This window comes from Saccopteryx bilineata, chromosome 6 (genome assembly GCF_036850765.1).
Source record: "Saccopteryx bilineata isolate mSacBil1 chromosome 6, mSacBil1_pri_phased_curated, whole genome shotgun sequence".
In the NCBI taxonomy this organism is placed as follows: Eukaryota; Metazoa; Chordata; class Mammalia; order Chiroptera; family Emballonuridae; genus Saccopteryx; species Saccopteryx bilineata.
In genome coordinates, this window is record NC_089495.1 from 100,850,872 (window position 1) to 100,866,194 (window position 15,323).

Here is a 15,323-nt window from a genome sequence, read left to right on the forward strand (position 1 = left end):
TGTTCCGTAGAAAGTACTTGACACTTAAGAAACATTTTAGTTGTTCATACAACTGCCCCTTTATAAGACATATCATCTCTACTCAAGGGGATATAGTCTATTTTATATGTCTAGTGCCTCATACCTTCTAGGTGTGCAATGAATGTTTGCCCTAAGAATGGATGAACGCATGAGTATATTAAACAAATCTGATGCTCTGCTAATGGTAAAGCAGATCATTAAGCATGGAGTGTTTTAATATGAATAATTCAGAGATACTGCTCTCAAGGTCACATGGCAGAGAGATAGACTTAAAACAATTAAATATAATCCATGTCAGAAGGTGATAAGGGCTATAATAGAAATAAAAACAAAGCTCAGCGGGGACACAGAGGAGAAGGCAATTAATTCTGACTGAAGAGAGATGGGTCTCAATGATTGAAAATGATGTTAGCTGGCAGGATGGACAGAAGTTGCTTTAGGCAGAGGGCAGACAAACATGCAGAAGTCTGGAGGTGCAAGAGAAGCTAGGAACACTGAGTACGTGCAGACTCTACACTGTACAGCATGCAGGGAAGTGGACAGGGCGAGCCAGAGTGTACAGCTTCCTTCAATATCACACTCCAGGGTCTGACTTCCACTTCACGGCAATGGGGGCCCATCACCTATCCATTTCAGAGACAGGACTCTCTTACTGGATGTCTCAAAGATGGATGGGAAGGATGCATTAACTCACTTGTTTACTAAATGTGCATCGAACACCCACGGTACTCCAGACATCATGCTGGAAGGAGACAGTTCAGAGACGTATCCCTGCCCGTAAGGAGCGCTGGGTGTCTGGAAGGGAGACAGGGGCGGGAGCCTGTGACTGTGATAAAGAATGACACGGACAACAGCAGAGCCCGTGCCAGGCCAGCAGCTCTGAACATACTATCCATAGAAGAGCTTTCTTTTCTAAAATATTGAAAAATAAAAACAAAATACGAGCTAAAGATGAAAACAATACATTGAAAAGCTTTAGATTTTGTTAATAATACAGAAAACTTTTTGTTCTCATTAAAAATTAAAGGCTTTTTGGAGAGAAGAATGGGGTTGATATATTGTACTTTACTGTTTGTGTGATTTTAAGGTCTGGTCTTAAATGCAGTTTATTTTTATACTTGTTTTCATGGCAACTGCAGCTGAAACAGAGCTCACACAAAAATGTAGGTCTGAACAGAAGCACAACACTAGCTGCACTTCCTACTGCTCATTACAGATTTCATTTATCAGACGTATGAAGGTTTTATTATAGGCAGGCTTGGGAATTGCCATCTTTCCTTGTGTCCATCAATGATTTTGCAAACTAACTGGATAGTGCCACATTTTATATTTTAAACAAATGGATCACTGAAACTCTTCATCTATAACACATTAAAAAATATTTCAAATTGTTTTAGTGTGAAAACATGAGATATTTTAGGGATGTATACTCTGTTTCTACAATTCATGCATCTGAAACCAAATATGAAGGGTTTCTACACTTAGCACTCTGTGCTGCTCAGCAGACACCAGTGCTCAGCAGACACTCTACAAGTTGACTCAATTTTCACATTAACTACCTAGTAGAGTTAAGCGCACACCCCACAGATTAAGGGTTCATTCCCACAAAACTGCTCCCACTTCAGATGCCAACTGCAATTCCTGGACCTCTCATACTTCTGATGGACCAGCCATAGCTCAGGGGTTCCCATGACCCCCTTCTGGGTTCCACAATTTTCTAGAACAGCTTACAGAACTCAGAAAGGCACGTTGCTTAGTATTGCCAGTTAATTAGAAGGGCTACAACTCAGGAACAGCCCACTTTAAGAGCTGCACAGGGCAAGTTAAAGGGAAGGGGGAAGGGACAGAGCTTCCACGCCTCTGAGTGGGCCATCCTTCCGGCCTCTCAACGTGTTCACCAACCTGCAAGCTCTCCCAACTCCACTGTTTAGAATTTTTATTGAGGTACCATTAAGTAGATGTGACTGATCAAATCACAGGCCGTTGTTGATTGACTTAATCTTCAGTGCGTCCCCTCTCTCCTTCCAGAAGAAGAGGTGAGGGAGGTGGGACGGAGCTAAAAAACCTGCCCCCATTCTGAAGCTATCTCAGAGCCCTGGAAACTCCTCAGTAGCATATAAAAAGGCACTCATCACTACAGAGATTCCAGAGGTCTGAGAACTGGAAATGAAAATCAAATATTATATCAAAAGATACTCCTAAAACTCAGACAATGGCAAGGGTTTTAAAAGCTCTTGTGACAGGACTGGAGATAAAGGCCAAATATATTTTTTCATTATATTATATCATCACAGGGTGATTGATATATTATTTTCAGCCACAATAACTTTTTTTTTACTAACTGAGAGGCAGGGAGGCAAAGAGACATAGACTCCCACATATGCCCTCAGCCACAATAACTTAATTATTAAAATGGTTATAAACATCTGATTTTATAAAACTCCAGATTTTTTTTTTAAACGGGGACAGAGAGAGAGTCAGAGAGAGGGATAAATAGAGACAGACAGACAGAAACAGAGAGAGATGAGAAGCATCAATCATCAGTTTTTCGTTGTGACACCTTAGGTGTTCATTGATTCCTTTCTCATATGTGCCTTGACTGCAGGCCTTCAGCAGACCGGGTAATCCCTTGCTCGAGCCAGCGACCTTGGGTCCAAGCTGGTGAGCTTTTTTTTTGCTCAAGCCAGATGAGCCCACACTCAAGCTGGCGACCTCAGGGTCTTGAACCTGGGTCCTTCCACATCCCAGTCCAACACTCTATCCATTGTGCCACTGCCCGGTCAGGCCAGAGATTTTTTTAAAGGAATTAATTTCTCCATTACTGCTAAAGCATGACCTTCACCTTGAAGAATCAAATTAAAAAATTGTGTTTAATCTTTAAAATATATGTTATATAGCACCTCTCTAGCCACTATTTAATACATAGAGTGACCAACAAATTACAAACTCTTGACTTTGTAAAACAAATGTATAGGTTTGACAGGTCTTTTAAATGCAATGAGATTACAATTGAGACTATGAAGTTAAAAGATTTTCATGTTCAGCTCCTATCTCATTATAAAATATTGCCATATGCCCTGACTGAATAGCTCGATTGGTGAGAGCATGGCTAGAGCATCATCGTGAAGCACAGAGTTGCTGGTTCAATCCCTGACATACAGGAACAGATTAATGTTCCTGTCTATCTGTCTGTTTCTCTCTCTGCCTTCCTATCTTGCAAAAATCAATAAATTTAAAAAATATTTCCATGATCTGGCTTTACTTTAGGGTCTTGTTTTCATGCTATATCAAACTGGAGACATCCTAGACAGCACTTTGTGAAAGACTACCTCCTACTTCTTTATAGCAATGCCTTGTTTTGAATCTTTACATATTAGTGACAGTACTCAAGTAATACAAAAGCAGAATTTTTAAGTCCTTGGTGGAAAATAACATTAATTATATACAACTGCCACTGAGAGTTGGCTTTAAAAAGTCACATTCAAAGCATGTGTCTGTGTGTCTAACAGAAAAGAGATTGAAAGGCCTGCGGTGCAACCCCTGCGCAATCCCATTTCCCTGAGCTGCAGGTTCAGCCCTGCTCAGTTCCTGACTCCCTATCCTGATCACAGAATGAGACACATTACTCACTGGTCACACTCAACAACGTTATAAATATCACACTTGGGGATTTATGCTAAGCCTCATATATTTCTGCCTTTTTTCCCTTCATTTCCTGATTATCACAACAATATTCTCACCAGCACCAGCATCCTTAGTAACACTGTTCCCTGAGGGTGAGATGTTAGCTAGGCCTGGCACTCTCAGTGTTGGCTGGAGTCCTATTCCAAACTGTCATTAGTTCAAGTTCTCACCACCCTTCAGTCCCTGCAATCTGTAATCATTTGTGGATCCATCCTACATTGGGTCACCACATCCACTAAGTCTCCAGAACTGACCAATCTGCAACAATGCCATAATGCCTTGCTGCAAATCCCATGACAATTGTGAAGACAGTCACTGCTGCCAAACTTAACATTTCTGAGTTCCAGTCCCCAACTAGTCTTCCCTTTACTTCTTACCACAAAGCCCTTTAAAAATTTCTTTACCATTTCCATTATAGCGTTGATATTTTTGTCACTGAATGATTTGTTTATTGCCCACTTCCTCATTACCACTAGAAAGAAAAATTCACGATAGCGATGACCTTGTCTGTCTTGTTCATCACCAGTTTTCTCAAGGCCAGGACAGTGCCAGGGGCTGCGCTCAATAGGAGGTCAGTAAAGGTGTGCTGCAGTAGATGCTGCTGCTGCCCACCCTGATCTCCGTACCACAAAACTCACCAGCCCCCAGCTACTGCAGTGCGGACTTCCGGAAGCTCACAGCTGTATCCTTCTCTAGAGAATTGCGCCCCTACCAATGGGGACTACCTCACCTAGAAATGCCAGGGAGGTTAGAGGCACCCCCTTACGACTTCCTAGGGGGCAGCCCTTAATCACTGACTCACTGAAATGGGGGCAAAAAAGGCTATTGCTCTTGCTTCCAGGCGGGATGAGTAGTGCCATCAGGCTCCAGAGCTCTCTGTGAAGAGGCTGAGGTCAGGCTTCAACTAAAGCCACCTCTTCTCCATAGCCTTTTCCCAGCCCAGTCACTTCCCTGTAAGTTTCACCTAAAAGCTCTCCCTTTAAAGTCACTTACACTAACATTTCCAGCTCTGGCTCTGCTTCTAGAGTATCCAACCTAGATATCTGTTAACTATGTGAATGAATAAATGCAGTTAAATGTAGAAATAATTCTTAGATTTTTCAGCAATGCTCTTAATTCTTCTTGCACCAGACAGTATAGGTGTATCTCAGTTAATGGAAATTACTTAATGGAACTGTGAACTGGGCAATCCCATTAAGACACAAGTCGAGCCTAACCAGTCGGTGGCACAGTGGATAGGGAGTTGGACTGGGAAACAGAGAGCCCAGGTTCGAAACCCCAAGGTCACCAGCTTGAGCGCGGGCTCATCTGGTTTGAGCAAAGCTCACCAGCTTGAGCCCAAGATCACTGGCTTGAGCAAGGGGTCACACTCGGACTGCTGTAGCCCCTTGGTCAAGGCACATATGAAAAAGCAATCAATGAACAACTAAGGTACCGCAATGAAGAATTGATGCTTCTCATCTCTCTCCCTTCCTGTCTGTCTGTCCTTCTCTCTCTGTCTATCTTTCTGTCTCTGTCACACACAAATAAAGACACGAGTTATGCATGTGAGCACCTATGCCATCTGTTTCTGTTCACATTGTCGCTGTTGCTGACACCAGAAGAATCTGGAGACAGCATTATCTATATCACTTATAAGGAACAGAACTTTATAAAGCTCAACAAAAGAAATTTATTTTAGATTTTAATAAATAAAAGGATTGTTGGGAAGTATATAGCACTGGCTCAAGATACTTCTTCACTCTGTCCTCTTACCTAAGGAGTGTATAAGGGCCGTGTTGCTGCTTCCGACTAGACAGGGCCAGAGGGGGAGCAGGACTAAGGGGCTGACACATGATGTGAAGCATGTGAGCATAACCTGACATAGAGACCACTGTAAGATTAATTTTAATTTTATTTTCATTACAACTAAGGACTAACACTTTTTTTAATCCCTCTCCCCATAGAAATATCACTGATTTTATAGTTGCAGTGTGAAATAATGATTTTCTTAACAAAAATATGCTTTACAAGTTTAAATAACCCCAAAGGACTAAAAGGCTATAAACTAAATCGATATAGTGACTAAAAAAAGGGAAGAAGATTGGAGGTAGTAGTTAAAGGGAACTTAAGCCACCATTACATGTAGTGTTTTATTTCTGCAAAAGGAGAAGTAGAATCAAATATGAAACAATATTAACAGTTGTTAAATCTGAGTAATACATTTGGGTATGTGTTATATATTTTTATTTACTTTTATGAATTTTTGAAGTTTTTCTCAGCTAAAAAAATATATAACATGAAAGTAATGTAGTTCTTCTCTAATGGCAGCAAGGGGTATAACAAATCTGAGATAAAATACATGTTGCATCAGGGTTCTCTAGTTTGGTTAACTTGTGGTTTAGGAAATAAAAATGGAAAAGAATTGCATAGCATCCTCCTTGTCTCCAGTCTTCTCCTCCAAAACAGCCTAAAGCATGGTGCATGCTGCCAGCCCAGTGTCAGGAGTCTGGTACAGGTCTGACTCACCACCTCTCCCCCACACCTGCCTGGTGGGTGCCCTAGAAAAACGAGGCAGTGCCCACCGGGAGGAGCACACGCGAAAGAGCACACAAGGCACTCCGGTTTATGCTTTTATGTGTGAATGACCTGGGTGACAGAGCAGAACGTAGAGCTATTAAATTTACTGAGAGCACACATCAGAAGATGTGTGATTCAGAGCCAAAGTAAGGTTGATCATCTGGAGATGTGGTTGAGAAACCAGAAAGTGAAATTTATCAAGGCTATCACTATTGAAAAATGAAGAAATAGGGACTAATTAGTCAAAGGGAAGACCCTGGGGTCAAGCTGGGCAAGGATTAGAAATATAATGCTAGAATTAAAAAAATCAAGCTATTATACATAGATTGAAATGTAAAATGTAAGAATTTGTTGATCAACAGCCTTACCACATGACTAGTACTTAAATGAAGTGCTGATTACAGAACAATCATCACTAAAGTCTCCTCTAAGGTCAGGACCAAGACAAGGATGCGTGTTTGCACTATTGTTATTCAATATAGTACTGGAGGGCCTGGCCAGAGCAATGAGGCAGGAGAGAGAAATAAAAGGCATCCAAATTGGGAATGCAGAAATAAAATTTTTTGCAGATGACATGATTTGTTATAAAGAAAACCCTAAAGACTCTAGCAAAGATAATAAAGGAACTTAAAATGAATTTGGAGATTATCAAGAGAAGAGTCAAAAATTATTACAAACCTGAAACTTTACCTGGAAAAGTTAGAGGTGCTAGCATCATTCATTTAGTAAAACGGAGGCCGTGGAAGGCAGTCTTAGAGGGAAAGCTCCTGTCTAACATTGATAAGATGTTTCTAAATAGCCTTTCCAAATTCCCACCGGGGGAGATGAGACGGAAGGCGCAGCGCAGAGTGCTACACAGCAGCTGGCACGGCCCCAGTTCTCTAGTGCTCTCATCAGTGCTAGGAATGTCTTGATGGCTCAAAAATAATTATTTTCATGAGAGTCAGAAAAGCTTTTAGTTTCTCTATTTTCCACCAATATAGCTATTTGTCCTCTGGGGCTTTGTGAATTTCAAATTTTATACTGTCACATTCAGTTTTCTTCAGCCTGAGGAACGATTTGTATGTTGAATTATGTTGTGCTTTTTAAAGCATGTCATCATTCACTCCAGGATTTTTGAGCCAATGAAGGTCAATGTTATAGTTTTGAACCTCATTTTATCTCATTTGATTAAAGAATAAGCATGTAAAATATGAAAAGGGAAAAGCAAATAACCACCCACAATGCAATATTGAAACCATCTCAGGAGTTAGAGTACTTACATAATGTAGTCACAGGTCATACATAGGTAGATAAGGGACCTTACTCAATTCTATAACAACCATCAGTGCCTCACAGGGAAGCGTGAGCTAGAAGGTCCAGATGGAATAGCCCATATTGAGTCATTTCAACAAATACATACTGGGAATCCACTCTGCATTGGGAACCACAAAAAGTACCTGCCTCACCCTCTATGTAGTTACAAAGGCTTCTAAAATTAATTAACCAGTTAAACCTATTTCAAATATGGCTTTTCTTTCCTTCCTCATTGCCAATATATTTGTTCAGCCCTTAAAATTTTATCTGATTACTGCAATCACCTCCTAGGGGCCCCTGTGATTCAAGTCTGATCTAACTCTGAACTGCCCACAGACTATGGTCATAATGATCTTTCTTGCTTTAATTCCATCACACTGCTTTCAGGATTCAATGCAACATCAGCAGGGCTTATGAAGTCCGTATAGGGCCCACATCTTCTTCTTGCATCTACACATACGCGTCCCATGCCACAGCAAGCTGACTCATTTCCTGGTATTTAGATAGCCTGGTTTCAGTAAGCATAAAGCCCTTTCTCTGTTCAACGCTTGGAAAACTCCTACTTACCCTTAAGACTCAGTTGAAGCGCCACCTTCTCCAGGCACCTTCTACCACAACACACACATACACTCAGCAGTGTCCACAGAACCTGAACATGCCTCTTTCATAACCGATACACAACACTGTATTGTACATGTTCGTGTATTCTCACACCCTGGAAGGCAAGCAAGCATCTCTAGGTCAAGATCAATACCCTCACCTATACAATATCAGTGCCTAAAACAGCCACTGGCAATCAACTGGAATCTAATAAATAAATATGAATTAGATGAATGAATTAATATATGACAAATAAACCAGACTTCTGCCCTCAAAAAGTTCCCTCTTTAGTTGGGGAGGCACAACTAGAGAAAGGGGAAGGGATGGAAATAGGATATGAAATGAACTACATGCAAATCAGAATGAGACAAGAAAGTGGGATATGTGACAAGAAACTAGTATTTATTTGTTTGCCTAAAAATCGGGGTGTCTAAAATGTGCCAGACACAGCCGGTCCTTTGCACACATTCTCTCATTTACTTTTCACAACTATTCTGCTAGGTATGATTTCAATTTGACAGGAAAAAAAATTTGATGTTTAAAATTCATGCTCTTTCTATCACAATGGTACAAATTCAGTCCTATGGTGTTTCAGAGGAGGAAACAGTTAAATCCAGAATAACAAGTTTCATATAGAAGTAAACTAAATCTTAAAGAATCAGGGGAGAAACAGAGTGCATTTCAGGTGGAAAAGTAAAGACAGGCATGGATATGAGTTCAAAGCTTGTTAGTAGGACAGAGAATGGTCGAGTCTGGAATAGGTGGAGCACACAGGAGGAAAATCCTGCTGGAGGAGAAAGCTGGGACTGACTGGGGCACCTGGGAACTCTGCGCTTACAATGGACACCACTAGCAGAAAAATGACCAAGAGCGGAGATCATGCTAGTGACTGAGCCTGTGGCTTCATCTTCACATATGAGGGGTACTAAATGGAAAAAAAAAACAACTAATACCATAAGTATTTCAAAACCCTAAGAAAATTCCGATTTTAACACAGAAGTATACTTTTACCCAAGAAGGAAATATAGCTCCAGAAGTTGATATATCAAGTGTCCTCTTAATGTCAAATTAACAAAATTATGGAAAAACAAGTAAATAGATGCACTTCACAAATGTGAGTCACGTATTCTCTTCTGTCTGAAATATATAACATTACAAGTAATTATATCCATTAATCTTTTAAATTACCTAAATCATACTCTTAGGATGACATCTTAATTTTAACTAAAGACATAAATTGTCCAGTTTAATTATTTTATGAGATCTGATGATTATAAGATGGCCATTCATGTATGTTTGATGATGGTTTTACTTATTATGATTCTGTTTTAAATGGCTCATAACTAATTTTGTTGGAATGACTTCCATAAACCAAACTGAGTGTGGCTGATTCTTTTAGATGGTAACATCACAAAGCCATGAAAGAAATCTAAAATAAACAAGGTAACGACTTTAAGTAGGTCACCCATAGATCAAAGAAGTCTAAAAATTTTTTTCAACTGTTATTTTTATGTCTTTAAAAATATATCTTTCTTAAAGCAATTTTACAAGCTTAAATTTTATGGCAAATATAGCCTTAATGGTGTATATAATAAAGTAAAAACTTGTCACACTAAATCTAATGGAAATGTCAGTCTAATTAATAAAAATTCTTTAATATGACATATTTTAAACAGAAATGGAGCCTTTTACTTCCAACTTTACAAAATAAGTATCAAATATCACCAGAGATACCTAGAGTCCCTGTTAAAATGAATAGACTTTTTTTGTAATACTATCATCAATCAATAATATAGTGATGTATGCAAAAACAAAAATAAAAGCTACAGTCTTGAAATTTTTATTACATTTTGAGTTTAGAAAGGCTTTCGTAGAGAACATATCTCTTTATGTAGCCAACGTCAGAATTACTACAAATATAAATAAACAGCATGTAATTCTTTATCATTTGTTATTTTACTACAAAAGGTTAGTATAAAAGACATTCTAGGTAGGAAGTAGGCATCTTTAATCTAAACCAGGGGTAGTCAACCTTTTTATACCTACTGCCCACTTTTGTATCTCTGTTAGTAGTAAAATTTTCTAACCGCCCTCCGGTTCCACAGTAATGGTGATTTATAAAGTAGGGAAGTAACTTTACTTCATAAAATTTATAAAGCAGAGTTACAGCAGGTTAAAACATAATAATAATTACGTACCAAGTACTTTATGTCAAATTTTTGCTAAGTTTGGCAGAATAAATCTTTATAAAACAACTTACTATAGTTAAATCTATCTTTTTATTTATACTTTGGTTGCTCCACTACCGCCCACCATGAAAGCTGGAACGCCCACTAGTGGGCGGTAGGGACCAGGTTGACTACCTCTGATCTAAACGTTTTAAAGCACCTTTACTAGGCCCTTCTTTTTGCCTACTCAAATATACTAGCATACAGAGCTAAAGGAGATATTAGAAGGGTCCTTGTCTATTCCTCTTAGAGATGAAAACAAATGAACTACCCAGCCAAGGCTGCACTTAGTTTTTCACCATTAAATATAAGCTAACCGTAGGTTTTTCATAGATACTTCTTATCAGGTTGAAGAAGTTCAAAGTCTAAATGCTTGAACATATTCATGGCAATATATTATAGTCCCTGTATGCTAATTCCATTATCTACCATTTTAAGGTCTATTTCTATTAACCAATTTTCATGCTTCTATGTATATCTAGTAATTTCCCACTGAATGCTAGATATTATGAATACTATATTATTGAGTGTCTGGATTTTATAGTCTTCCTTCACTCAATGTTAAGTTTGTTCAGCTAAGCAGTTAATTTTGTATAAGAAAAACTCAAACAAAAGTCATTTTATATGAGAAAAGCTAAATAATGTTAAATAGAAAGCATCATTATTTTTTCAAGGCTTAATTTTAAACTTTGTAGGGGTGGGTGTAGAGCAGTTTTTCTAGGGATAGATGGGTCCTATTTCTAAAGCAGAGACTGTATAGGATATCTTCTGAATACCGGGATTGTTTAGGGCAGGCTCCCAACCATGTGGGAGTTCTGGTGGTTCAGCTCGTAGCCATCCTTGGCAGTTGTTCTTTCCTTAGTGTCTATGGTTCTTGTTTTGTTTTGTTTTTGTATTTTTCTGAAGCTGGAAACGGGGAGAGACAGTCAGACAGACTCCCGCATGTGCCCGACCGGGATCCACCCGGCACGCCCATCAGGGGGCGACGCTCTGCCCACCAGGGGGCGATGCTCTGTCCCTCCGGGGCATCGCTCTGCGCGACCAGAGCCACTCTAGCGCCTGGGGCAGAGGCCAAAGAACCATCCCCAGCGCCCGGGCCATCTTTGCTCCAGTGGAGCCTCGCTGCGGAAGGGGAAGAGAGAGACAGAGAGGAAGGAGAGGAGGGGTGGAGAAGCAAATGGGCGCTTCTCCTATGTGCCCTGGCCGGGAATCAAACCCGGGTTCCCCGCACGCCAGGCCGACGCTCTACCGCTGAGCCAACCGGCCAGGGCCAGTGTCTATGGTTCTTGACCAGAGTTTGTATTCACTGCAGTAGGATTAATCTGGTACCAGTTAACTCCTTCAGAGTCAGAGGTATAAATCCCAACAGGAAAGTGTAGGCCATCCTTCTCTTCTCCTTTGGCCCACTAACTCTGCCTTCTTTTATCCTACATTTTTCTTTCAAGAACACATCTTTATTTAGTAAAAGGACCCAAACCAGGAAACAATTTTTGTAATTCAATGTTCTTTCCACTACACAATATTTTTTATCTCCTGGGATTAAAACAATAACAATTTAATCTAGTTTTAAATTGCTTATTACTTGGTATATTCCTTTATTTCTCTCTCTCCTTTTTCCCTCCCTCCTCTCTTAAATTCCTCTTCCTCCAGCCCCAGCCCTCCCTCTCAACTTGCTTATATTTTATTTTTAAAATATTTGGAATAGATTCACTGATAAATCTAAAAACAATCCATGTCTAGAAAATCTATTTAATTAAAAACTATTTCTGCCTGACCAGGCGGTGGCGCAGTGGATAGAGCGTCGGACTGGGATGCAGACAACCCAGGTTCGAGACCCCAAGGTCACCAGCTTGAGCGCGGGCTCATCTGGTTTGAGCAAAAAAAAAAAAAAAAAAAGATCACCAGCTTGGACCCAAGGTTGCTGGCTCGAGCAAGGGGTTACTCGGGTCTACTGAAGGCCCACGGTCAAGGCACATATGAGAAAGCAGTCAATGAACAACTAAGGTGTCACAATGAAAAACTGATGATTGATGCTTCTCATCTCTCTCCGTTCCTGTCTGTCTGTCCTTATCTATCCCTCTCTCTGACTCTCTCTCTGTCCCTGTAAAAAAAAAAAAAAAAAACAAAAAACCCAACTATTCCTGAACCAGCATCTGACCACATAAATTTAGATAATCCACAAAGTATTTTCAAGGAAGGCAAAGAAACTAATAACTTACTTCTTCCATACTTTTCAGTTCCTTTTCTCATACCTAAGATTCATAGTTTATGGTTTCTCCTTGTGAACTAATTTAGCTTCCTATTAAAGTGGGGTTAGCCCCTACATATTTTTCTTCCAATTCAAGAGTATTTATGTTGATGAAATCTGCTACTAGAATATAATGTTCATCACTCTCTGTCCACAAAAGATCCATTAATTCATGTTTGTAAAGTATTAGTCACTTTAAAAATAAACTTTGCAGGATTTTGCCTTTTAAGGAGAGGAGAGATAAGAACAGGAGGAACAGAAATGAAACTGGTTTATAAAATAGAGATTTAAAAAGTATTTTTAAACTGTACTGAGATAAAAATAAACGATTAAACCAGATCTTAAGAGGTTGTAGGTCTTTTCCTCTTACCTGTGCAGCTGGATATATTCTCGGGGTCTATTGAGTAGGTGAAGGAATCTGTCAACAATCTTGTTTTTTCCTACTCCCTGTAATTACAAAGAAAGAGATTTTTGTCTGGAGGTAAAACAAACCAGAAGAATATTTTTTTACCAAAACCTATTTCCTCAAAATTGTACTGCTTTAACTATTGTTAATAAGAACCAAACTAGCAAACATATACAGTACAACTTATACAACATAAGGTTTTTTAAAATTTACTTCTAAAAACACTAGTTCTAAGCTTTTCTTATTTATAAAATATATAAAGAAGTTTAGCTTTCTACATATTTCCTTTCTTTCCTACAATTTTAAACTGGAAGTATCAACATTACTGCAGAATATTAACTATTTCAGATTGGAAGACTGTCACCAAAGGTGATCAAGTGTAAAAACAATGATTTTTATTTCTAATCAGTCTTCAAAAGTATAGTTTTTGGTTGTAGGAAAACTTAATACTGTATTTGTTCTGTCTTAATCAAACACTCATTACTTTTTGTTTTATCCCATGGTCTAGCCCTTTAAAATATTGAAAATCTAAAATTATAACCAGGGTTTAGTAGTAAGTCTCAACTATATGGGTTTGTCCTACCACTCATTTCTTTACCACTCACTAAAGCAGAAAGTTGCTGTCCTTTTGTAAAAAGACAATATATTAAAAATAGAATCCACTCTCATGCTTTATCCCCATTTTAAGTGTTAAGGGGGTCAAATAAAAGGTGATGGAAGAAGATTTGATTCCCTTGAGAATGTGTCCCTCACAATTCTCAAAGGGAGGCAAGAAATATATACTCGGAGCACAGAAGACAAGCCGCCAGTGTAAATAAACAACTGTTAAGTCTTATGATGCAGGTTCTAATAGCTTTAGTAACTCTCTCTTCTCTTTGGTCAAATAAATATGCCACAGGCAGACACAAGGAAGATTAAGTGGACTAGAATGGTTGCCAACTACATAAGAAATAAGATAGAGATATGAAGCATGCACAGACAGAAGCAAGCAATTAAGACCAGTTGGACACCATTGAATCAGGGAGAGAGAGACACAATGAAATCAATGTTTAAAGAAGGTCACTGTGGTCCCTGGCCAGTCAGCTCAGTGGTAGAGCGACGGCTGATTGTGTGGATGTCCCAGGTTTGATTCCCGGTCAGGACACACAGAAGCAACCATCTGCTTCTCTACCCCTTCTACTCCCCCTTCTCTCTCTCTTTCTTCTTCTCCTGCACCATGACTCTATTGACTTGAACACATCGGCCTAGGCTCTGAGGATGGCTCCATGGAGCCTCCCCCTCAGGTGCTATTAGTTTGGTTGTGAGCATGGCCCCTGACGATCACTGGGTGGATCCCAGCTGAGGCGCACGCAGGAGTCTGCCTCTCTATCTCCGCTCCTCTCACTTGAAAAAAAAGAAAAAAAGAAAGTCAATGTGGTAATAATATGCAAAATATACTGACAAGAGGAGAGACTGGTATCTAGGAGACCAATGACTTATTCATTCAACTTATAAACAAATAGTTTTTGAGTGCTGGCATGTGTCAGCAGGGGTAAGGCTTCTGCTCTTCTGGAGCTTCTATTCCGGAAGTGTGGAGACAGACTGACAGAAGATTAGAAAAAGTAGGTAGAAAGGTAGCAAGACATATGTATTTAGACAACTAACTAACCAATAAAAAACTGTCACATAGTGAGGGGACACTAGTGAGGTGGTGATTTAGGATGACTTAGAAGTGAAACTCTTGCCTTTGCTGCAGGAGCCAGTACTATGAGAGTACAAGAGGGGCGCTCCAAGAGCCGCTGCCCAAGCTGGTAAGAAACGAGGTTAGAACAACAGGCAGAATCAGCTCTGGCAAAGTCTCGGAAACCTAATCTAAAGAGTTTGGATTGTTTCCTAAAAGCACCAAGAAGTCACTAAGGTGGAGAAGCAACAGGCTCAGATTTTCATTTTGGAAAATCACTCTGGTAGAAAGGTCTGACAGAGAGCAAGGATGAAAGCAAAGGCAGCAGTGTGGAAATGCCTTAAAAATTCCAGGCAGGAGATATTGGTGGCTTAAACAAAGGAGCAGAGACTGATAGATTAAAGGGACATCTAGGGAAATGAACTAGCAGAACTTGGTGATGGGCTGGATGCAGGGTGAGGAGATGGAGAAGTCAAAGTTTCATTCTTTAGGCAACAGGGTGGAAGATGGTACCATTTACTGACATATGAAATAAGGAAGAAAAGTGGATTTGCTGGGTGGGGGAGCAAAGTCTAGTTGGAAAATAAAAAGGCAATTGAATTTTGGGCATGTTTAATTTGA

At 39.6% G+C, this 15,323-nt stretch overlaps 1 protein-coding gene across 2 annotated transcripts in view; it reads right to left on the reverse strand.

The window, feature by feature from the left end:
* Positions 1–15,323, reverse strand: part of VWA8 (von Willebrand factor A domain containing 8) — a 381,245-nt gene that overhangs the window by 186,364 nt on the left and 179,558 nt on the right. For both annotated transcript variants that reach the window (XM_066237778.1, XM_066237777.1), the window contains exon 21: positions 13,007–13,083. In XM_066237778.1, coding sequence (XP_066093875.1) covers positions 13,007–13,083 — 77 coding nt within the window. The remainder of the gene's footprint in view (positions 1–13,006; positions 13,084–15,323) is intronic.